This window comes from Phaseolus vulgaris, chromosome 3 (genome assembly GCF_051622355.1).
Source record: "Phaseolus vulgaris cultivar YP4 chromosome 3, ASM5162235v1, whole genome shotgun sequence".
In the NCBI taxonomy this organism is placed as follows: domain Eukaryota; kingdom Viridiplantae; phylum Streptophyta; class Magnoliopsida; order Fabales; family Fabaceae; genus Phaseolus; species Phaseolus vulgaris.
The window spans coordinates 12,755,238-12,780,386 of record NC_143500.1 but is presented as its reverse complement, the minus strand read 5'-3'; the positions used below and the strand labels follow the sequence as shown (position 1 = coordinate 12,780,386).

The 25,149-nt window shown below is 27.8% G+C and overlaps 1 protein-coding gene and 1 non-coding gene across 2 annotated transcripts; both read left to right on the top strand.

Annotated features, from left to right (window-relative positions):
• Positions 1-10,950: 10,950 nt before the first annotated feature.
• Positions 10,951-16,287, top strand: LOC137806619 (protein NRT1/ PTR FAMILY 4.6). The gene is made up of 5 exons (XM_068606831.2): positions 10,951-11,127; positions 11,258-11,366; positions 11,573-11,790; positions 14,112-14,543; positions 15,025-16,287. Exons 1-5 carry the CDS (start codon positions 11,125-11,127, stop codon positions 16,003-16,005), a joined length of 1,743 nt encoding a protein of 580 aa, XP_068462932.1. The 5' UTR covers positions 10,951-11,124; the 3' UTR covers positions 16,006-16,287.
• Positions 16,288-20,791: 4,504 nt separating this feature from the next.
• On the top strand, positions 20,792-20,864 carry TRNAA-AGC (transfer RNA alanine (anticodon AGC)). The gene has a single exon. It is a non-coding gene; the product is annotated as a tRNA-Ala (tRNA).
• Positions 20,865-25,149: the final 4,285 nt, after the last annotated feature.

Sequence of the window (25,149 nt, the reverse complement as noted above, 5' to 3'; positions counted from 1 at the left end):
GGAATTTAACGGACTATCACTGCAGTAGACGAATTACGCTAGAATCATTTTAATTTTGACTTCCAAACAACAACTATCAATGAGTTTTGGTGAGATATACTATATTTTCAACAATAACACAATAAATAGTGGAGATCAAATAGATACACACTAGTAGAAGGAGTATATTTCACATGAAACTCAATAAGGACGTCAAATGTTAAGTATTAGAAAGACAAGTTTATGATAGAATAGTAAAAATATACTTAAATTGAGAGAAAAAATTACATGTAGAAGAATATGAAACTAGAACCCTAGGAAATAATGAAGAGGGCCAAATTCTTCAATGCAAAACTATTTTTCCAACTGCAATTTTAATTATACAATCTCATCCACATCATTTCCAGTGATTATTATGTCATTAACTATAACGAGAGAATAATATGAGCACGAGGAGCAGTCTTCAAAAGCAAAGCAGAGTCAAACTCGCTAAAACAAAATCCAAGAGATGCAATAGTGTTGCAACCAGAGTTACGGCGAGACGACGAAACAAAATATTTATTTTTGAAAGAAATATAGATGGAGTCGCAACCATAGTTTATTTTATTTTGTCGTCTCGTCATGACCCTTGTTGTGACAAATAGTTATGGAAAACTTCTCAAATCAAGCCCAATGAGCTAGTTTAGAGCATAAAAATTCTTTCTTAACTCTCATACCTCCCTTGAATTACAAGAAATACTTAGGGAGATATCATGTAGACCTTCTCTCTCAAGTCATCATTTAAGAAATCATTTTTAATATTCATTTAAAAGTATCCCACTCATGAATAGAGGCAACATCAGTCAGAGTACAAATAGTAGTCATCTTAACAATTGGGACAAAGATATTTATTTAATCTATACCATATTAATGAGAGAATCCTTTATCAACTAAACATGCTTTGAAATGCTCAATACTCATGTAACATTATTTTAATCTTATATGCCCATAGAAAGTCAATGACTTGTTTTCTTAGAGGAAGAGATACTAAATCCCAAGTAGTCACTACAAGAAAATCATCAAATTGCAACTAATTTTAGAGACCAAAATAATTAGTTACTATTGAACTAAATTAGAGACCATTTTAGAGACTAAAAAAACTATTGATATTTAAAATAGTTTCTATTATTAATAAAAAAAATTATAAAGTAATTTTTAAATTGGTATCTAATCATTAACTACCAAGGTTTTAGCTATTAATATTTTAGATTCTAAATTAGTCTCTAAAAGACTAATTGAGACCAATTTAGAATCTAAAATATTACTAGCTAAAACCCTGGTAGCTAATTTAGATACCAATTTAGAAATCATTTTATAAATTTTTATAAATAATACAAACCACTTTAGATACAAAAAAAAAAAAAAAATAGCCTCTAAAAAAGTATTATCTAATTTAGTTAATATAGTGACTAATTAGTTTTTGTCTCTAATTTTGGTTTCTATTTAATGAATTTCTTGTAGTGAGCGGTCTTATGTAAGTAAGAAAGTTCCTCTTACATGGCCTATTGCCGAAGTGAATCAAGGACAACCACTTGATAGGAAGAGAGTTCAAAAAATCTAAAAGTTGTGGTTAAGAAGGAAGCAAAGGAGGAACAATAAAAATAATACACAAAATTTGGTGATCGAGTACATGGAAGATCAACAATCACAAGAGGTTCTTGGGAATCCATGGAAACATCTTGAGCTATAGTAGTACTAATATCATCCTTGTAATTCTTAATTTTAAGATTATTTACAATATCATTGTTGTCTTTTTTGGAAAAAGGATTAATACAATGAGATTAGACCTTGTAGAGTTGTGAGAGTGAGAAGAAAGTTAATATAATGAAATATGCTCAAGGAAAACAACATAAAGAGAAACATAGAGTTTTTGGTTGGTAGGATCATAACAATTATAAATTTTTTGGCCATCTTTATAACCAAGAAAAACACATAATAAAAAATGAGTAGACAATTTACTATGTTCTACTTGTAAGCATAACCATATAACTTTTGAAAAGGAGACATATACGAGATAACATAAAATGGAATTCGGTTAATAAAATGGAAAATAGTAAAAAAAATTGCTAAGACGTGAGACGGTCTAGTCACCTCTAGACAGTCTAAGACCCCATTAGAAGATCTCATGGTAAAAGAGCCTGTGAGGTTTTGATGATAACAAACACTATAAGGTGTGCTAAGTATTATAACAAAGCTACTTCTAGTGTAAAATTTAAATAAGCACATTGGACGGTCTCTTAAGTGTAAATCTATTAGACGATCCTACAAAACCACATTGATTAGACGGTCTCTCAAATTTAAACTCATTAGACGATCTCACTTTGTATCAAAGAGATAGATAGAGTTTTAACATGCTAGAGAGTCTCACACTAATAAACCTGTTAAAAAATCTCATTGTGTAAAACGTACTAGATGATCTCACTGTACAAAGACATGATAGACTATCTCACAGATTATTAATTATTGTGAGGGTGTCGTGGATGTGAAAATGCATGATTTTTTTTTCAAAAATTTATCAACCTAAAATTTGGCTAATAGACACTTGAAAGCAAATGCATAATACTTGTAGAAAAAATACACATATGAAAAAGGGGTAGCCGGGGGTAAGAAACCTGCAACTCTTTTAAATATCATGAATATATAAAACATCAAAAGTACCAAAATGAATCAGCATAATAATCACAACCACAGCATAAACAAAGAACGTGATTTTTCAATTATTTATATTCAAAATGTGTTTTTTTTTTCAAATTCAATTTTTGATTTCTCAAATAAGTAATTGTCATATTTTAATATTAATATAAGAGATAAAAGTAAAAAAAAGAATATATACACCAAATTAAAATAAAATAAAATATATTAATAAAAGTATGTATACATCAAAATAACAGTTACAAAATTATTATAAGGAGAATCTCAATATATATTATCATATATCACTATAAACATTATTATTATTATTATTATTATTATTATTATTATTATTATTATTATTATTATTATTATTATTATTATTATTATTATTATTATTATTATTATCATCACTGTAAACATTATTAATATCATTATTATTATTAATATTATTCATTTATATCAATTTGATATTACCTACAAATGTATCTAATGTATCTATAAGTAATACATATGAATGTATATCCATGATTAATATTAATAATAATAATAATATTATTATTATTATTATTATTATTATTATTATTGATAATACTAATATTAGTATTATTTATATTATTATTAATATTATTACCATTATTTATATTGTTATTAATATTATTACTAATAGATAATACTATTAATATTATTATTACTAATTTATTCTACAGTTAATATTATTATTACTAATTTTATCTACGGTATAAATATGTAGGTATTATTTCTGAATCTTTATTCGTAAAAAAAATCGTTGATAAAATTATCCACAAATTTATATTCATAACTAATATTAATATTATTCTTAATATTTATGTTTAAATTTCTATTAATATTATTAATAATTTTATTAATATTAATATTATTATTAATATTTACATTTCTATTATATTATTATTATTATTATTACTTTTAAAATTATTCATGGATATATATCTATAACTATTATATTCGTAGATAACATTAATAACATTAATAATACTCTTATTAATATAATAATAAATGTTAGTATTACTATATTAATACTGAAATTAATAACATTAATATTGTAGTTAATAACATTAATATTATAATTAATAACATTAATATTGTAATTAATATTATTAATATTTTAATTAATACTATTGATATTATAATTAATATTATTAATAATATTATTAAATTTATGAACATCACTATTAATATTATTATCATTACTAATATTATTACTAGTTTTATAGATCCGTATATAATACGCACATCTGTGGCTCAATTCTCTATCTAACACCATTTACACTTTTATTTCTCCCATCTAGTACTCTTTTGTTTTTAATTCCCTATCTAGCACTCTTTTGTTTTTATTTCCCTATCTAGCACCCTTTTATTTTTTATTTCCCTATCTAGCACCATTTCAAAAATAAATAAATTAATAATGAATTAATTTTTTTTTTATAATTTTAATTTTGAATGCATTAAAAAATAAATATTTTAATGTTTAAAATAATTAGAAATATAATTAATGAATAAAGAAATGAGTTTTTACAAAATAAAAATAAAAAAATAGTAAATTTAAAATGTTTAGTTTAAAATTATTTTTTTTAAGAATGAAGAAAATAAAAAATTAGACCCTACAACAACATAAAAGTTGAATCTATAAACATAAACTAGTATTTATTTTTATTATTATTGATGATGTAATCATGTTAATTTCAAGTAAAAAATACAGGACATAATTATAAAAAAAAAAGTCAATTAATATTAATTAATAGTGGACACACAAATAATATTGAAGTGTTTACCTTAAATGCAAAATCCTAAAAAAAAGACTAATGCAAATGTTACCCTTAATGCTTAAAAATGAGAAGAAAAAATGCAGAAATAAATAAGTCTAGAAAATAAAAACAACAACAATAAAATAAAAACAAAAAAACAGAAATAAATAAAGAATGAAAGAAAAAAAATAATAACTAAAAACATAAAAGATATAAAATAAAGGCAAAACAAAATAAGATAAAGATAAAATATATAAAAAAAATAAAAATAAGATAAATATAAGAGATATAAGACGATACTAAATAAGTATATGTTGATCATAAAAAAAAAAATAAATGAAAGATGATCATTCATTTAATATTTTCTTCAATGGTACTTTAAATAGTTTGTGCGAAATGAAACATAATTAATGACGAGTACATTAATGTTGGGACAGGTTCTTTATGTGTCTTGGTGTTTGACAATATGAACATTTTTTTGTTTGATCATGTTGTTCTCTTATATCATATCAGTTCTTATTCAACTTTGTTTTTTTTATAATTATGTCATGTATTTTTTACTTTTTTATTTTTTTTTATAAAGTTTTCGTGTTATGCATCACTATGCAACTTGACATCTCAACTAAGCTGACACCTCAAGTAAGAACAATCATCTGCCATCACATGAAAAAAATATTATTAAAAAAAGAAAAAAAAGAAAGAAAATACAAAAATATGGAGGGACTAGACCAAAACTCATATGTTAACACAAACGATATTTATGTTTATATATTCAACTTTTATGTTGTTGTAGAGTTTAATTTTTTATTTTCTTCATTCTTAAAAAAATAATTTTTAAACTAAACATTTTAAATTTATTACTTTTTTATTTTTATTTTGTAAAAACTCATTTCTTTATTCATTAATTATATTTCTAACTATTTTAAACATTAATTTTTTTTATTTTTTAATGCATTTAAAATTAAAATTATCAATTTTTTTTATAATTTATTATTTATTTATTTATTTTTGAAATGGTGTTAGATAGGGAAATAAAAAAATAAAAGGGTGTTAGATAGGGAAATAAAAATAAAAGGGTGCTAGATAGGGAAATAAAAACAAAAGAGTGTTAGATGGGGAAATAAAAGTGTAAATGGTGCTATATAGGGAATTTATCCCACATATGTAGATAATATGTATATTAATTATATTATTAGTAAATTTTAATATTAATATTATAATAAATATTAATAATTTTATTTTTAATATTAATACTAATAGTAATAATAATATTTGATTATATTATTATTAATGTCATTGTTATTATCAATATTAATAATATTATTAGTATTATCAATATTATTATTAATCTTATTATTATTTATAATATTATTAATATTTATAATAAAATTATTAATATTATTAATAAATTTATTGATTTAATTAATGTTGTAATTAATATTATTTTTATTTTTATTAATATTATTATTATTTATATTAATGTTAATATTATTAATATTATTAATTTGATTATTACTATTTATATTAATACTGTTATTATTATTAATATTATTAATATTTTTTTAATATTATTAAAAACTTTATTAATACTATTAATTTTAATAATAATAATAATAATAATATTCTTATTGTTATTAATATTGTTAACATCAATATTATTTTTATTAATATTAATATTATTGTTGTTAATATTATTAATAATATTATTGTTATTAATATTATTATTACTATTAATATTATTATTATTATTGATAATATTAATAGTATTAATAATAATCATCATAAGTATATTTATAATAAAAAAATCAATAATTATATTATGATAAAAAACTTGTTTAGTATAGTGATGTAAAGTTCTTTGTTTGATCAAGTTTTATAGGTTGAATTTTTTCTTAAGACTAGTTTGTTAGTAACGTTAATAATAATAATAAGATGCACGAATCTTTCATCACATCTTAATGAAATATTGTTCTTTATCATACTTTGATATCTTTATTATAAACTTATATTAAGCATTTTACACTAATGAATAATTAATTGAAAACATCGTTGGCAAAATCAAACTTTAATTTCTTATGTCAGGTTAATTATTTACATTTACTAATAAAATCCAAAAATCTATTTACAATTTCTCACACTATAAAGTTTTATCTATCTCTTTGGATCATAAGTCAAATTTATTATATATTTTTTAATTACAATAAAATCATTTTAGACAATAATGAAAAATTGTAATCTAAAAAAAGTAAAAATCATTGCCTAAGCTTTAAACAACAAATTGACAATAAATTTTTAAACGAATTTCTAGTTGTAATTTAAGTGGTCGCGGACTATACTAATAAATAATTTTTTTCGTTTTTGTAATCATATTTTAAAAATTGTTGTTTAAAATTTTTAATAGTAATGTTATTATTATTAACAATATTATTAATAATAAAATAATAATTTGAATTTTGATTTTATAATTAAGTTTTTATTTCAATTTTGATTTGTAAACCAGTGAAAACTTGTGATTTAGATTTGAGAACATGTTGGAAAATGGAAAATAACGCAAAATATATTGTATATTTAAAATGCGAAAGCATAATTTTTATTTTATTTTTAATTTTATTCATGATTTAAAGTACGTAAAAAAAAATTATTTGAAACCTGCTTGATCGTATAACATTGACATCCCTACATAATGGGTCACCCATAAAGGAACATGTTATAACAATAACAATATATATATACCACTATGTATATCACATCAAAACATACATCTCATCATTTGATATATAAGTCATCAATATCATTATTATCATCACTTAAGAGACATTTGAGCGAGTCTCTCTCGCTTGAACAACCTTGTTTTCTATAATTAGATAAAACTTTCTCACTTAGGCAGTCTCATACGATTTTAGTGAGACAACTTTAGAGAGAAATTTAGATTTTGTTTTTCCCTTGTTCAAACTCACTTTACTCTTAAGTATTTCTACACATTTGAACAATCTTTGTTGTGCTACCCACAACAAGTTCCAAAAGTATAAGATACACCATTTTATCAATGTTTTGAATAATTATGTTATCCTTTAGCACTAACATGTAATTTCATAGTCTCCTCCATTTTACAAACTCATGCATCCCAAACCACATGTTAATTGTGATTTTATAGTTAAATAAATGGTTAACTCTCCTTTACACTTTTGTTTACACTTTTGTTTGTGGTAGCAATTTTACTATGATCATGCTATATCATGTAGATATTGAAGAAAACTTGTAGATGTATAAGATGTTTACATATTTGTGGTTTTGATTGTATATATTTAATTGTATATATAATAGATTGCTAGATTGTAGTTGAACATAATAATTTGTTAGGAGAAACACTTTTAGATTTTCTCCCATATGTTTCTAAAAGAGTTTATATAATTGAAAATTAATTCAATGTGCCTAGCTGCTTTAAAGGAGGGATGGATATGCACTTACGTACTTGAATATTTAATGATTTTGTTTAAGTAATTTCTCTTTTTAATTGTGCATTTTTTTTAAAGAATATAATTTAATATCATTATTTTTTATAACCTATTATTGAAATTTAAATGTTATAAAAGATAGCATTGACAAATTATCAACTTGAAAATTTGAATTTTGAGACAACGATTAAAGTATGCTGTCTTTCTATCATTATTTTCTGTATATTTTTTATTTATATTTTGAGTTTCTTTTTCTCTTATCCCTATGTTTCTTGACATTTATAAATGAGCTGGTGACCACTGTCGGAATATACCATTTTTTTTCACTTTCTAAAACAAATAGTTTCTTACTAAACGATAATTAATTACCTTTTTAAGAGATAATCTGGTATAAATAACATAACCTTTTTTGAAAAAAAATATAGATCATATACTTAGAACAACTATATCTTTTTTTGTCTTTACTATAGTTGTGTTTTTCTTTTCAATTTCAGAAAGACATGGATCCTGATAAGTCAAAAAAACATGTATAAAAATACTAAGTTTTGACCTTCGATATACTTATCAAAGAATAGATAGAAGGTGAAGCTTATGAATTGCTTTGTATCTAATTTTCTTAGATAGAGTAAATATTTACTTGTTAATTGAATAAATAAAATAAATAAATAAATAAACTGCACCTTCAGAAAACTGTAACATAATTCGCCTAAATTTCTACTATTATCTATTTAAGAAAATGAATCAGTCCCCAAGTGTATATTATTTCTGGCTCAAATTTTCATTAGAAAATGTCTTTTGACAAATGAAAGGTGACTTCACACTTTAGTTCGGTTTGCATTGATTCCCATAGTTGAATAAGTCTAGAGCTCTATTTATGAAAAATTAATTATCAATTAATATTACAAAAAATTATTAAATGTCAACTAATTTAAAAATAAAATAAAAATTAATTATTATATAACTATTAATTTTTTTCTAAGTTAATTGATATTTAATAAGTCTCTTATAGTGAAAATCAAAAAAGTAAAATTATACTTAGTGTATATATACCTAATCAATTTTAATTGTACATATACATGAGTTCTATATGGACATTTATTTTTATTAAATTTTATAGTGAATTCATTAAAAAAAATTATTTAATAGAAATAAAATTTAGAGATAAATAATAATTAATTACTACATCAACTAAATTATATATTATTATAAAAATTAACAAAATTATTAGACTACTTTAATATTATTAATTTTTTAATTTCTGAAATTGTATATAATTTAATTAGTATAATGACTAATTATGTTTGATTTTTTTTTTATTTAATAAATTTTTTATAATGATTCCAAATCTTTGGATATTTTTATGAATATTTATAAAGTTCGAATGGAATTGTTATCTGTAGAATGGTGTTAAGGATCTTCTCCCTTACCTCTTTTTCTTTTTTTCTTTTACCAAAAAGAAAATTAAATTGTGAATTTTTTAAATAGTAAATATCTTCATCTATTTTATTTTAATTATATATTGTCTAAATTCTTGGAATCGTTCTAAGATTATTTCCATATAGTATTTTTAAATAATGATTTTTATAACATGATTATTTGATCAGTCAACTTTATTTTATCAAAATGTTCACGATTAACTCTCTGGCGTTAAACATTTTTTTTCTTTCTAATTTCATATTTCAAATGTATAGTATAAAAATTAATTTACATATTTAATTGATGGGCAAATTACATTTTATTAATTTAGAAAAATAACGCACTATACAAGTAAAGAGATAAAAATTATATGCACTTGAAATTAAATTGATTAAGTAGATAATTGTAAATCAATAAGAACAAGAATTTACTCTAAATATATATATTGACAGTAAAAGATGTTCATATATATAGTGATTCAATCACAAATTCTCGAATATGATAAGCTTAAAAGGGAAAGTATGGTAAGTTTGTTCAATTTTATAGTAATTAATCTTAAAATTCGTGCTTAATTTTTTTAATTAGTTGATAACACTACTACAAGAAAATTATTAAATAGAAAAAAATTTAAAAAGAAAAAGAAATAATAAGTTGACTAAATTAGAGATTGTTTTATATACTAAAACAATTATGGTTTTTTAAATTAGTTTCTATTATTGATAAATAATTTCTAAATTGATATCTAATTACCTATTAATCTAAATAATTGGTAGTTAAAACCTTTATAGCTAATTAGATACCAATTTAAAAACTATTTATCAATAATATAAATTAATTTAAAAACTAATAATTTTTTAATCTCTAAAATATTTCTAATTTAGTTATTATAACAATTAATTATTTTTTTCTCCAGGATTCCAATGTAGTGACATAAAAAAAATAGTTCGTAATACATATATTAAAAAATAATATAAAAATAATACATAAATGATTTCGTTTTGTTGCCCATGAGCATAAAGAAACTAAAATGAAATGTACATGTCATTTTTTTTTCTAAAGTTTTATAGAGATAAGGAAAAAGAAGAAAGAGAAATAGTATGACCGAAACGTTTATAAAGTAAATGATAAATAAATGCATACTTCAATTTCGTCATGTGTGAACAGGAGAGAGAGAGAGAGCAAAACAACAAAGATGAGAAAACGCAATAGATATAATAAATAAATGATGATAAATAACGAAAAATTAAAAAAACATTAAGTGCAATTAGTAGCAACATTAAAATATATTATTAAAATTTAAATATTTAATTACTTATTTAGAAAACATAATAACATTTTGACTAAAAAAAATGAAAACATAAGACTAATTTTTATTTATTTTGAAAATATTTTTATTAATAATGAAATAAAACATTAATACGAGTATAAATTTTATAGTACTTTACTTAAAGTAAAAAATAAAAAAGGAGATGGAACTTAGAAAATATTAATTAATAGCGTGTAATTTGCCAGCTAAGAAATAAAATGATGTATTTATTGGTTGTGTTTAAGAGATGTCATGTATTTATTAAATAAAGAGTATTTAAACTGATCCTAAAATATACGTTTCTTAAAGAGTGTATAGAAGAAAATAAAGTCAATTTGTTATTAATAGTTGGAGAGCAGTGTCCAGACCATTCTACCCAAGTTGCACCTTTCCTTCCTCCTTCTCCACTCTCTTTAAATCCTCCACCAGCCATCTTTCTTTCTCTCCCCTAACTCTCTCTCACAGATTCAAAACAAAAACAAAATAAAGAGAGAGAGAGAGATTGAGAGTCATGGTTGGTGTTGCTTCCCTCTCCCTCTTCCATTCTTCTCCTCTCACTTTTCTTCTCAATCACATGCTGCTATTCATGTGTAATTTTAATTTCTTTAATTTACTTTTTTTCTTCTTCTGTTTCTCTTGTATAGGAGTTAGAACAAAACCAGATGACCAGATGGGAAGGCTATGTGAACTGGAGGAACAAGCCTGCTCTCAGAGGCCGCCATGGCGGCATGCTTGCAGCCTCTTTTGTTTTGGGTCAGTCCCTAATTCATCCCATCTCTCTATATCACTCAATAGTTTATATATGTGTGTGTGAGTGGTGAATGTGTGTGTTTGTTGTGAGTGTGATAAATTGGGTTGGATTTGGAATTAAGACTAGTCCAAGTGGGTTGTTTGTGATCCTTTATGTGAATGTTGGCACTAATTTGTAAGTGTGTATGTGTGTGTTTGTATTTGTGCAGTGGTGGAGATATTGGAGAATCTGGCATTTCTAGCCAATGCAAGCAATTTGGTGCTGTACATGATTCAGTACATGCATATGTCCCCTTCCAAATCTGCCAACAATGTCACAAATTTCATGGGAACTGCTTTCCTCCTTGCTCTCCTTGGAGGTTTTCTATCTGATGCTTTTTTCACAACTTATCATATCTATCTGATCAGCGCAGTGATTGAATTCCTGGTATGTATTTCCACCATCATAGTATACCATTTCTCCTCTCTTTCTCTCTTCCCTTGTGAATATCTGACTTTAATTCCTCCTACAACAGCACAATCTGGTGTTATTATATGATGAAACCTTAATTTTGCATTTGTGTGTTTCCCTTTCCCACTGTGGAATGGTTGTTGAGTAGGAAGAGTGAGAAGAGGGAAGGGACAGAAGAGATTGGGTTGTGATTAGTATTGGGTTCCTTAAAGAGCAAGCGTCTTTCAACACCATGATGTGTGTCTTAACCAGAATCTGAGTCATTTCGCAAGTTGCAAAATGCAAACACCAACTTGCAAGATGGGCTGCATCAAATGATGCAACCAAATCGCTGTGATAGAATTGAAAGATGAGAATGATTAAAAAAAATTAATTAATTAAAAAGAAAACTGTCTTATCTTCCCCTTTGATTCGCTTTCTTTTTGCTGCATTCGTTGGCGCACTTGGTCACAGAAAACCTCATGAATTGCATGAGCGAACGCCCACTTAGATACTGGTCTAAGTCAAGAATCATATTTTAAGGCTCCAAATGGGAAAGGGAAAGAGCGAAAAAGAAAGAAAAGAAAAGCATATGGGTAGCTTTATCTCTCCTCACATTGGTACAACGCTAACCTTGAACTCCAAATTGTGTAAGAAATCTACTGCTAGTGGTGGCTAAGAAAGACAAACAGTGCCAGAGAAAAAAAAGTGCCTTGTGACACATAAGAGTGTATGAGACAAAATAACAATAATGTTTGGTGGGGGAGTTTTGTTTCTCTTTTTATTTTCTTCTTCTCATATGCATTTACTATTGTTGGTGTCACAAGAAAAAAAAGTCAGAAGAAAATGAATTTGCTTTAAAAGGTAGAGAGGGGACCCAGCTATTTATATTCATCTCTCATGCAACGTATAAATAATTTCTTGAGAATGCCTAGGACCCTATGTTTTTGTGCCACTGCCACATGTTGCATAAATAGAGATTTGGTTCAGTCAAGTTTGAACATGGAAAGTAACATCTGTTGTCGTTTTGGCTTTCTCAAAAACACATGCCCTTCTCTGTACGCCATCACTGCTAATAACCCATTTCATATACCAAATTTCCCCTCTTTCTCTTATATTTATTATTTAATAATTTCTACATTATTCTACTTTTTACAAACTTCATTACAATTGCCTAAAATAAACAATAAAAATCTTAAAGAATTATATGCATTTGCACAATAGCGCTTATTTGAATTTGATAAAGGCAAAATAAAACATGATTGGTAATTTCGTAAAATTAGCATCACTAGGACTTCACACACACCGTTCTTGAGTCTGTTCCCACTGTTTGATTTATGATTTTTTTTTTCGTTCACGTCACCTTTAATAAATACTATCTTAAATTTTGTATAAAACTCACGTCACTTAGAGCAAAAACAGGCTGTTTTGTATAGAAGAGTAATAGAAAATGATGTTGAAAAGTCAGTACTTTATTTGAATAGATATTATTATATTCTGAGTTATTTATTGCTTAGTTTATCGTCGGGATACCCCATGCCAAGGCTTATCTAACACGCAAAACAAAGTCAAATCCTCTGGAACTTCAAAAAAAGTGTAGGAGGTGCAATTAAAGACCTAGCGTATTAATACGTTACTATTTATGATGTTTAATATTTAAAACTTATAAAATTGTGGGGCTGAAATTAGGTAAAAAGGAAATAACCAATTCAAGATATTTGTAATCAAACACCTTTAACCTGGCCAACCTCGGCATTAGCAAGAGAAGTTTCATGAAACCAAACCAAGTGCGTGTGGATGTCATTTTGATAGTTACATTCTGAGAGCTGCAAAATATTATCATGCTATTTTGGAAGATATACCTTAAAATTAAGATGCCAAAATCTCAAAGTGACGTATCATGATTTGTAGCTGATAGAGTAATACAAGAAGTCCTTTTCTGTGCTATACACAGTTCAGGGGCTGAGGTGGGGTTCAGCACATGGCCTTGGTCCACATACGTGGCTATTTTTCATCAACAGATGTTGACACTTTCTTATTCGGTCACATTTTAGAAATGGTACACGTTGTACTCTTTTATGTGTATGGCAGTTCACTGGTTGACTTTCATAATTCCATCTTCATACGTGCATTCACTACTCAAACAGTAACAACTTATGTTATACATATCCATCCATGCAATAAATTTATATAGAATACTGTTTTTGTATTGTATATAATTTTATGCACAGCTCTTTTCTTATCAGCAAACCCATTTGCATCTATCATATATATGTACTTATACCAGACAATTTCTAAGTAGGAACTTGTGTGTGCAGGGATTGATTATACTGACTGTACAAGCTCGTGTGCCATCACTGAAGCCACCAGCATGTGATCTAACCAGTCCATGTCATGAAGTTAATGGTGGGAAAGCAGCAATGTTATTTGCTGGACTTTATTTGGTGGCTCTTGGAGTTGGAGGAATTAAGGGGTCATTACCTACACATGGTGCTGAGCAATTTGATGAGGGTACCCCATCTGGAAGAAAGCAGAGATCAACCTTCTTCAACTACTTTGTCTTTTGCTTATCTTGTGGTGCCCTTATTGCAGTTACATTTGTAGTGTGGGTTGAAGACAACAAAGGGTGGGAATGGGGTTTTGGAATCTCTACTATAAGTATAGTTCTATCTATCCCTGTCTTCTTGGCAGGCTCTGCTACTTATAGGAGCAAGATCCCTTCTGGAAGTCCACTCACAACCATTTTCAAGGTAATAATATAGAACTTATAATTATTAAGTGTTGGTGCTCCCAATATCCTTAGTTATTTGAAGGAGTTGTTGCCCTATTTTTTGGTTTTCTTCTCCTTTAGAAGATGGACCAAAAAACTTTAAAAAAAACGTTTTAAAAATTAAAGTAGATTCTTTAATTTATGAACAAAAAAAGAAGAAGCTTGTAAACAAGTTATAATACTAAATACACGAGAACAAAATAAAATGAATTCATATGTTTACTTTTTAGAAGTTTCTTCACTTCTTCAAAAACTGATTTCAATTTATATGATCTAAGTTTAATTTATAGAAAACATTATTATAATTTTTTAAGTGTTTGTTGAAAAAATAATTTAAATAAATCATAAAAAACTTCTACTGTTAGAAGACTAGGAAAAACAAAGTTGAGTCTCATACCACGTGAATATTTAGTTTTCTTCACTCTTTAAATGATCTGTTCTTCCTGGTTTTGACCAAACAGGTACTAGTTACTGCTTCACTAAGCTGCTGCTTCAACAGAAACTCTAGCAGTGCAGTGGTGAATATGAATTCGAGCCCCTCTAATCTAATCTCAGGTAGAAAACAAGAAGGAAAAGAAGCTGGCATTGCAAACAAGGAAAGACAAGCCCCAACAAATACCCTCAAATTTCTCAATAGAGCACTAGAAAACAATCCAATGTGTTCATCAATAGAATGCACTGTGGAACAAGTTGAAGATGTGAAGATAGTGCTGAAAGTACTACCCATATTTGCTTGCACCATTATGCTAAACTGCTGCCTGGCTCAACTATCCACTTTCTCTGTTGAACAAGCTGCAACAATGAATACCAAACTAGGTTCTCTAAAGGTGCCACCATCCTCTTTACCAGTCTTCCCAGTGGTCTTTATCATGATCCTAGCACCAGTGTATGACCACATCATCATTCCATTTGCAAGAAAAGTAACCAAAACAGAGATGGGAATTTCTCACCTCCAAAGAATTGGAATTGGACTAGTCCTCTCTATAGTGGCTATGGCAGTGGCAGCGGTTGTTGAAGTAAAAAGGAAAAGGGTGGCAATTCACTCAGGCCTTCTAGATGATGCAACCAAACCACTCCCTATCACATTCTTTTGGATTGCTTTCCAGTACTTGTTCCTTGGATCTGCTGACCTTTTCACCTTGGCTGGATTATTAGAATTTTTCTTCACAGAAGCACCATCTAGCATGAGATCTTTGGCCACATCACTCTCCTTTGCCTCTTTGGCTGTGGGATACTACCTAAGTTCAGCTATTGTATCAATAGTAAATAGTGTCACTGGCAGTACCTCACACAGGCCATGGCTATCTGGGGCCAACCTTAACCACTATCACCTAGACAGGTTTTACTGGCTTATGTGTGTGCTAAGTGCGTTGAACTTCTTACATTACATGTTTTGGGCTATCAAATACAAATATAGAGGAACAGGAACTACAACTGGATGAAGAAAACAAAGGGAAAGTTTTCAAATGGTATATACATAAGGCCTTAAGTTTACAAGGCCATTAATCATAATCTTTTCGAGCAATTCCTAGCAATAGAAATGTTATAGAGTGAGAGAGAATCTCTCTGTTAGAAAAGAAGGGATAAAATAGTGAAGAGGGTAAATCGTGTGCAATCAAATGCGCTTTCATTAAGAGTAGGTTTAGGTGAGAGCAAATGACTTGCATGAGCCCTTACTCAACTTGTTAACTTATTTAGTGGTATGATAGATGGTTTTGCTGCTATTGTAGTGAAGTTTGAACCCCAAACCCAATGCTTAATTAGTAATCGAAACTAACAATGATATTTATTTTGTTTGAAACCCCTTTTTTTTTTACTAAACTACACTTCTTTCATCGAGAGATATTTAAGTAATATTTTCCTTTTTCATTTATTTTACATACACACTTCTTTAAAATAAATATAATTTTATTTTTTAATAAATGTTTAAAGTGAGAAAGTTCATACGTAATTAATTTCGACAAAGATATATAATAAGATTATGGGCATATGTGTTATAAAGAGTACCTATGAGTGCTATCGGTTAAATATTTTTAATTGCCAAATATTTTTAATTTCCTTAAAAATATTAAACAACTTGTATATTTGTAATATAATAAGCATAGGTTGATGAAAACATTTTTTATTAACTAATAATAAGCTAATAAAGGTTTGGGTATAGTAATTCTGTTTTGGGTCCTTTAAAAAAATTGTATTACTATAATCCTTATAAAATATAAATATATTTTTTAGCATTCTCCATATAATGACGTTAGATAAGTGCGTGACATGATGAATTTAAGATGTGAATAAGTAACCCTAATCCATAACTAATAATTAATGAATTAAAAAGAACATTTCATGATGATTGTCCCAATCCTAGGAAAAATAAACCACAGCACCTAACTACAATCCAAAAAACATAACAAAGCAACAGAAAATCTTGTATAGACTAGGCTTCTTTTGGCACACCCTCCACTGCTATTTATATGAGATCCAAGATGTGATTGGAAAATTAAGGATTTCTAATTAAACAAATGAACTTAAGGGTTTCAAGACTTCAGTGAGTATTTAGCAACTCTGACTCTCAAATCATAGAAGTGACACGTTTCAAGAACTTAGTATTTAAATATTAGTGGTGATCAAAACTGTGAGCATATTGAAGTTATTTAGTCGATTTTAACTATGCATACGATTATTTTTTTAAGAAAACAAAAATAAAAAGTGTAGAATTATTTTAAATTTATTTAGCTGATCATAGAGTCTATTTAGTTAATTTTAAACAACATTAATTATTTGTAACTTTTTAAAAAATAAATATTTATTTATTGTTGGATTAGTATTTACTAAACTAATGTGAATATAGTTCACTTAATGTTGGACGTTAATAGTGTCAGTTTAACCAATTTTGAAGTATTGTTAATTATTTTTAATTATTTTTAATATATAAATGTTAAAAATTGGTTAAAAATTGTTATATGGGGAACCGTCACCTATTTGAAGAGCATAAGCGACGATTTTAGTAAGTTTTGGTTTATGGTCTTTTTTAATCAGTCCCTAATTGTTATAATTTCAAGGCTAAAACAAAAGGAGGGTGAATTGTTTATGCAAGATTTTCACAAACTTTGAAGGTTTAATAAAAGTCACAGGCAGAATCAAAGATATAGAAAAAGTTCAACCAAGATCAAATCTGTTTTTAACTTGATTCCAAAAAATCAATCGGTTGATTCTTCGATTCATCTGATTGTTTTTATCAGTAGTGTATAAAAACAATGATTAAACAGATTTTAAATGAGATAAGGGAAGAGAAGTCAACACAACAAGTTTATACTGGTTCACTCTTAACAAAGAGTTACATCCAATCCCCAGAAACACTTGAGAATTTCACTAACAAATCAAACTCTTTTGATTTACAACACACAACAAAGAGATGTTCTTGAACCCTTCAAGAACACAACCTTCTCTTTGGAAACACCACACAGATCAAAATACCCTCTTGATCTGCACCACAAAACTTTATTGAATTACAAAGATTAAAAGAAGAGGAAAGAGTACACCCGGATCAATTCACAAAATTGAAAAATGACTTTACACACAACAGACTTATTCCTCTTGAAGAAAAGTCCAAAGCCTTAGGCAATATTGGAAAACTGAATTCAAATTTGCAATTTAAATCTCTTTGTAAAGTGTATTTAGCTAGGAGTATAAAATCCTTTTTATAGACTCCAAGTAGTCGTTAAAATTATTAAAAACAGAACCCAAAGTAGTTTGAAAACCAGTCAAAACAGATTTAACAGACAGTAAATTCAACCAAAGTCAAATTGTTTCAAAACTCTTTCAAAAGCTTCTAAGTGTAAAACAACCGATTGAAACGATTAATCAACTGATTGTTTTTCCACTTGTCTTTGAAAACTTATCTTTTTAAAAGATCAAATGGCCTTAGATCAATTCTAGAAGTGGATTACAATTTCAAACACTACAAAATACTCAACTAAACAAGCAGTAGCAGAACTTCAAACAATTCTTCAAGATTTAGAGTCATCAACGCCTTTGTTCAACACTAACCTCTTTCCCTGCGCGCTCACTTGGTTTTTCATTTTTTCAAGGTTTCCTCTCTTCACTGTCATTGGTACATCATTTTCTTGCATCTTTCTTTGTTTGTTAGTTTTTTCTTCCATTTTTGGTTGTTAATGGTACAACTTGTCTCAGGTATTCAGTCTTTGTTCAAGCTCCATTGTTCTCTTGTTTTTGGTTTCCTCCGTTACTGACGATGGTTCCTCCGCTGCCACCAGAGCTCTTTGACTTCTCCTTATTACCTTTTGGTTGCACTCTACCACCAGATTAGGGATGTTAGTGATTAGGGTTTATTATTAATATTAATAAAATTTTATATTTAATTTTAGGATTTATAATTAATATTATTTTAGTTAATAATATTTAAGTTAAATAATTAAGATTAATAAATTTAATAGTTATCGTATATATGATTTTATAATTAATATCATTTTAGTTAATGTTCTTTTATTTATATAATTAATATGAACATAATTTTAGTTTTAGAATTAATTTTAGTTAGATTATTATTTAAATGATTAATTTGATCATAATTTTTTTAATTGCATTTATAATTAAATTTGTTTATTTATTAAATTGTATATATAATTAAAAAATTAAATTTTTTGAATTGCATGTATATTTATAATTCTTTAATACGTGTTGATATTGATTTTAAGGATGTCTGACCCTCGACAAATTGTTATGTTTTGGATTGTGAGATCCAAATTTAGTAAACTTTCGTTGAGAGATCCTTAGTTTCCCGTTGAGATTTAATACATGCATTTGTCTACTACTTCTAAATTATATATTTTTTTAAACATTTTACAATTGCAGAGGTGATTGTAGCCATAGTAATTGTATTGAGTCTTGAATTGTCTTGGTGTACAGTTTGGGAAGAGCAATAATTTTTTATTAATTCTCTTAAATACATAATTTGTAATCTACATGTCATATATTTTACGTATTTTTGGTTCATAGCATTTTGTGTTGTTCTTCGGGTTCATATTTGATTGTGGAGATTTCATGCTACCTGAAGACCAATGTAAAATGTTGTCGAAATTTCGTGAAATATAAGGAATGTTGATTAGAGTGTATGTACTATTGAATTATAATAAAAGTGAATATTCTCGAATAGGATAGGTTCATACTTATAATAAAAAAATGTGAGATTTTACATGCATTAGTCAACACCTTAAGGACCATTACAAAACATACATATGGATCGAGATTGAATTAATTTAGTCTGCATAAGTGATGAGTACGAAAGAAGAGTAGAAGAATTTATAAAATTTACGCAACCTAATGCCAACACTAGTGGTGATGGAGTAGTTAAGGTGTTTGTGCATTAATTGTTTGAACAAGAGAAAATTAGATGTTACCAAGATCAGGAAGCACCTTCTATGTGATGAGTTTCTACGATCTTATACAACTTGGACATGACATGGTAAATTATTACATTTACCAAGTGTGTCTGTATCCCAAGAATATGTTCAATCCACCATGGATGATGTAGTGGATGATGATCGATTGGAAGACATGATTTGTAATGTTGGAGCCTTTTTTTTTTTGCAAAAACACATAGATACGAAAGTATGTCAACCGATGAAAAGACTCCTTTAAGAGTGTTATATACCATGGATACAATTGTGTTCATAATTGTTGCCTATAGTGACTCAGACTACAATTTTGACTATAATAGTAGTCTACAGTGGATCCATACAATAAATGGTATAAGCAATATCATTCTCTATTATCTAGGTCTTATATATTTTTATTTCACATACAGGTGACATTTTTATTAATAATCGTCACTTGTATTTGTGTAACAAACTTCAATTGTTTAACCCTCGTTTATAATTCATAGATGATGTGCTCATATACTTCAGTTATAAAGTTCTCGTCTAAAATGTTTAAAAACCTCTATTTAAAAGCATTTTTATAGTAATGTTGATTTACTCTCTTTTTTTCTCGTAATGAGGGTATGAATAAAATTTTAAACGTTATATTATTTACAACCCCATGTAATATTTTACTTTATACGTCAATTATTTCATGTACACTTTTAAAATTAAATAATCCCTTACAATGTAAGAAAAACCTTATATAAATACAATTTCTAGAAAATAAAAGTCAGATAAAAGGAATTTATTGTTATAATAGTTCTTATAAATAAAATGATTAATTATTTAACATGGGGATGTAGCTCAGATGGTAGAGCGCTCGCTTAGCATGCGAGAGGTACGGGGATCGATACCCCGCATCTCCAATTATTTAGTTTTTTAGTTTTCTACAAAATAGAAAAATGTCTGAATAGTACTTAAGACTAAAGTAAATTTGAATTACTAAAATGATATGAAACCGGAGTCAACAAAATAATTGGTTTGGTGTTTAGTTTTAAAAACACCATAGAAAAGATAAGCAATATTAATAGAAGAGGTAAAAAACTTTATTCTTTCTATTATACAATAAATTATGAAAAAAAATTACCTCAAATACAAAATTTCCAAAACACAAAATATTCACTAATGTTATAATTATTAGGTCACTATTAATGCAGTCACTGTTGTCATAATTTTACTCTCAAAATATTTTATTATATTAATAATTAGTATAAAATTAGATTTAAATATTTTGTATTACTAAGAAAATGATTCACATAAATTACTTAACTGGAATTTATAATTAAGTAAATATTGAAAGAACTTAAAATAACTAATATGTCACAACTACTTAAAATATTCAACAAAATAAAAAAAAAAAGTCAGTGTAACATTCTTAATTTTAATTTTATAGTAATAACTAGTTTATCATGATTCTCATAAAAAATTTAAAGAAAATATTAAAATTTTAATATATATATATATATATTAATATATTAAATTACTTAACTGAAATTTATAATTAAGTAAATAAAGGTTTTAAAATAAACTTAAACATTAAGTATAATAAAAACTTTATTTAAAAAGCTATTTGAAAGAACTAAAAATAACTAATCATCTTTATTATGACATCACAACTACTTAAAATATTTAACAAAATAAAAAAAAAGTCAATGTAACATTCTTAATTTTAATTTTATAATAATAATTAGTTTATCATGATTCTCATAAGAAAGTTAAAGAAAATACGAAAATTTATATATTAAGAATTTTAAATAAATTTCCCAAAAACAAAATTTGAAAGCAATAAAATAATAATTTTATAATAATAATAATTTTATAACAATAACAATAATATTTTATGCAAACATATTCAACATTTTCTTCTACAAAACTGTAGTTCTAGAAACGGGTTGAATAAAGTTTTTAAAAAACTTTGAAAAACATTTTCTTAAGAAGGGTAAATCGGATGAAACAGAAGTTATATATAATGGTTCTAAAACGCTTTCATAAATATTTTAAAATACTTTTAAAAGAGATAATCAAATGGAATTGTGATATATATGAGAAGAGATTAATAATAACACAATTTTTATACTAGTTCACCACATTTGACTGTTCTTTACTAATTGTAAAGGATTTCATTAATTAAATAAATTATAAGGGTTATTATTGTCAATTCCAACTAACAAATATATAAAAAAAATTATTGGTTATTTGAGTAGACAATGCCTCATCAGATTAAATACATAAAACCCTTTTAAGCTATTTGCTAAAATTTTCCGTCAGACCTCTCTAGGCAAATTATATATATACTACGTGTCAAAATTCCTATGCATTTAAGCATGAGTACATAAGGTCTTTCTAGGTAAAATAAACTAAGTCCTCCCATGTTATCTATTAAAACTCCTCTTGAGTTTAAACACAAGTACACAAAGCTTCTCTAAACAAAGTATACAAAATTTCTTCTTCCTGTTGTCACTACTGAAATCACCACCGGATCATTGCCATATGGAACGACATCTTGGCGGTCGGCTTTGGAGAAGACGAGGTCAACATCGGGACCATGAATGGACACATCGTGCCCCTGATCACCTCCCGGGGTTGCTGACGTCGAAGCCCCCTGCGGTTCTTGGAGGTAGTCCTTCAAGAATCCGCTCTTCACTAGTTCGTCCAACTGGTACCCTAGTGACAAGCAGTTGCGTATGGCGTGGCCATAGGCTTGGTGGAATTCACACCAAACGTTCTTGTTGGGCCCCAACTTTTTTGTCAGTCTTTGGGGGTGTCTTCATCCTTTCCGCTATGTTAGGAATAGCGATCAACTCCTTCAACTCTACTCGAAAATTATGCCTGGGGGCGCGTCCTCCCTTGTGCGTGCCCTAGTCTGGGCTTCCTGGTCTCGTAGGGTTGCTGATTCCCCGGGGCCTTCTTCTCTGTCGTCGCCTCATGCACCCTCATGGGTTGAGGTCGACCTCTTGATCGAGGTCGGATGGGACCAACGCTACTGCCTTTCTCTGTGACCCGATCTTCCGCGACGATGTGTGCCATAGCCCGACGCCTGATCTCGCAGGATGTCTTCGGGCAATATCTAATCAGTGAGTCGCTGAAGGGCTATGGCAACACTCCTTAGGTGAAGGCGAGCACTGTCATGGCTTCATCCTTGGTGTTTAGCCTCACCACTTGGACCCCAAACTTGTTTAAGAACTCTTTTAAGGACTCTCCCTGGTATTGCTTTATGTCAAAGACATCGTAAGAGATTGGAGGGGGAGCCCTGTTCACAAGGTACTGTTCTCTAAACAACGTTGAGAATTTGTCGAAGGAAGTAATGTGTCCGTCAAGGAGACTGACGAACCATTCCAACGTCGCGCCAGCCAACGTGCTCATAAATAGCTTGCAGTACACAACATCAGAACCTCTTGACAGCATCATCTGGGTGTGGAACGCTGTGAGGTGAGCCTTTGGGTCTTCTACACCCGCGAAGGTGACCTTCAGGGCCATGGAAGTGGTTGGTATCACAACGTCCATGATTTCTTGAGAGAACGACATAAGGCGTGCCCTAGGTGGTATGGATGCATCCACTGCGCGCTCCCTTGCAAACTCCTGCGCAGTTCCTCATTGGTTATGCGTAGCTCTTCGTTGCTCACCTGTGACGCGGCTAGGTCAACCTGAAAACGATCTTGGTCGACCCTAGATGCCGCTACCGCCTTCTGAAGGGAACATATTGTCTCCATCATTTGCTGTAGAGTAACGTTCTCCCCTCCTTCGGCCGCGGTTGATCCTTGCCTCGCACTCCTCATATTGCTGGTAAACTATTAACATGATTGTGAGTGGGACTTAGTTTTATCAAGCCCCACAGTGGGCGCCAAATGTTCTCACCGGTTGACTCGAACGACAGTCTCTAGCCCGGCTGTCTCCACCTGAGAATCGAACTTTCTTAGGTTGAAGAACCTCTCACCTGCAAAGACAAAGGGCGCCTTTACGACCGTTTGCACTCCGACGCTCAAGTCAGTATTGGGGCAAAGAAACAATAAGTGAATAAAGTAGTTTCAGTCTTAGAAATAGTGTATCTTCCTAGAGTTCTTACCACCCTTTATAGAAGTTGTAACTAGGGTTACTTTTGTTCTGTTACCCGTATCAAGGGTTCCTGGGAGAACTTCCTTGCGCCGCTATTACACAATCTTAGCGTAATCTAACATAAAACTTCCCTTTACTGGAGTGCAACGACTAACAGTATGGCCGCCAAGGTACCACCAACTCATGCACCAATGCTGTGTGGCCATCTGCTCTATGGGTGCCCTAAGTAATCACGTGCCATGCATGCAGTCTTCCCTTGGAAACCCTAACCCTAACGGGCATCAACGCCTCCAAGGAACACTTGTTTGTGTCGTACTCGAATGTACACACCCCATGCATGATCCTCTCGTAACTTAGGTTTTTTCTTATATCTGGGTGTTTAACTGGTATCTTATATGATTTCTGGGACCCACCGTACGTGACCCACCATTACTATCAGCGATGTCCGATGTCTGATGTCTTTCTCTGACGCTGATGTCTGGGATCTTTCTCTGGCGTCGAGGACAAAGGATACAATAATATTTAATAATATTAATTACATTTAATTATATTAATAATATTTAATAAAATTAATAAAATTAATAATATTTAATAATATTAATAATATTTAATAATATTAATAATGTTAATAATATTTAATAATATTTAATAATATTAATAATATTTAATAATATTTAATAATATTAATAATATTTAATAATATTAATAATATTTAATAATATTAATAATATTTATTATTATATTTAATAATATTTAATAATATTAGTAATATTTAATAATATTAATAATATTTAATAATAATAATAATATTTAATAATATTAATAATATTTATTATTATATTTAATAATATTTAATAATATTAGTAATATTTAATAATATTAATAATATTTAATAATAATTAATAATAATTAATAATAATTAATAATATTAATAATATTAATAATATTAAGAATATTTAATAATATTAAGAATATTTAATAATATTAAGAATATTTAATAATATTAAGAATATTTAATAATATTAAGAATATTTAATAATATTAAGAATATTTAATAATATTAAGAATATTTAATAATATTAAGAATATTTAATAATA

Coding starts and splice junctions, on each gene's coding strand:
- LOC137806619 (XM_068606831.2), top strand. Junction 11,367..11,572: donor TGCAGCCTCTTTTGTTTTGG/GTCAGTCCCTAA, acceptor GTATTTGTGCAG/TGGTGGAGATATTGGAGAAT. Junction 14,544..15,024: donor CACTCACAACCATTTTCAAG/GTAATAATATAG, acceptor TTGACCAAACAG/GTACTAGTTACTGCTTCACT.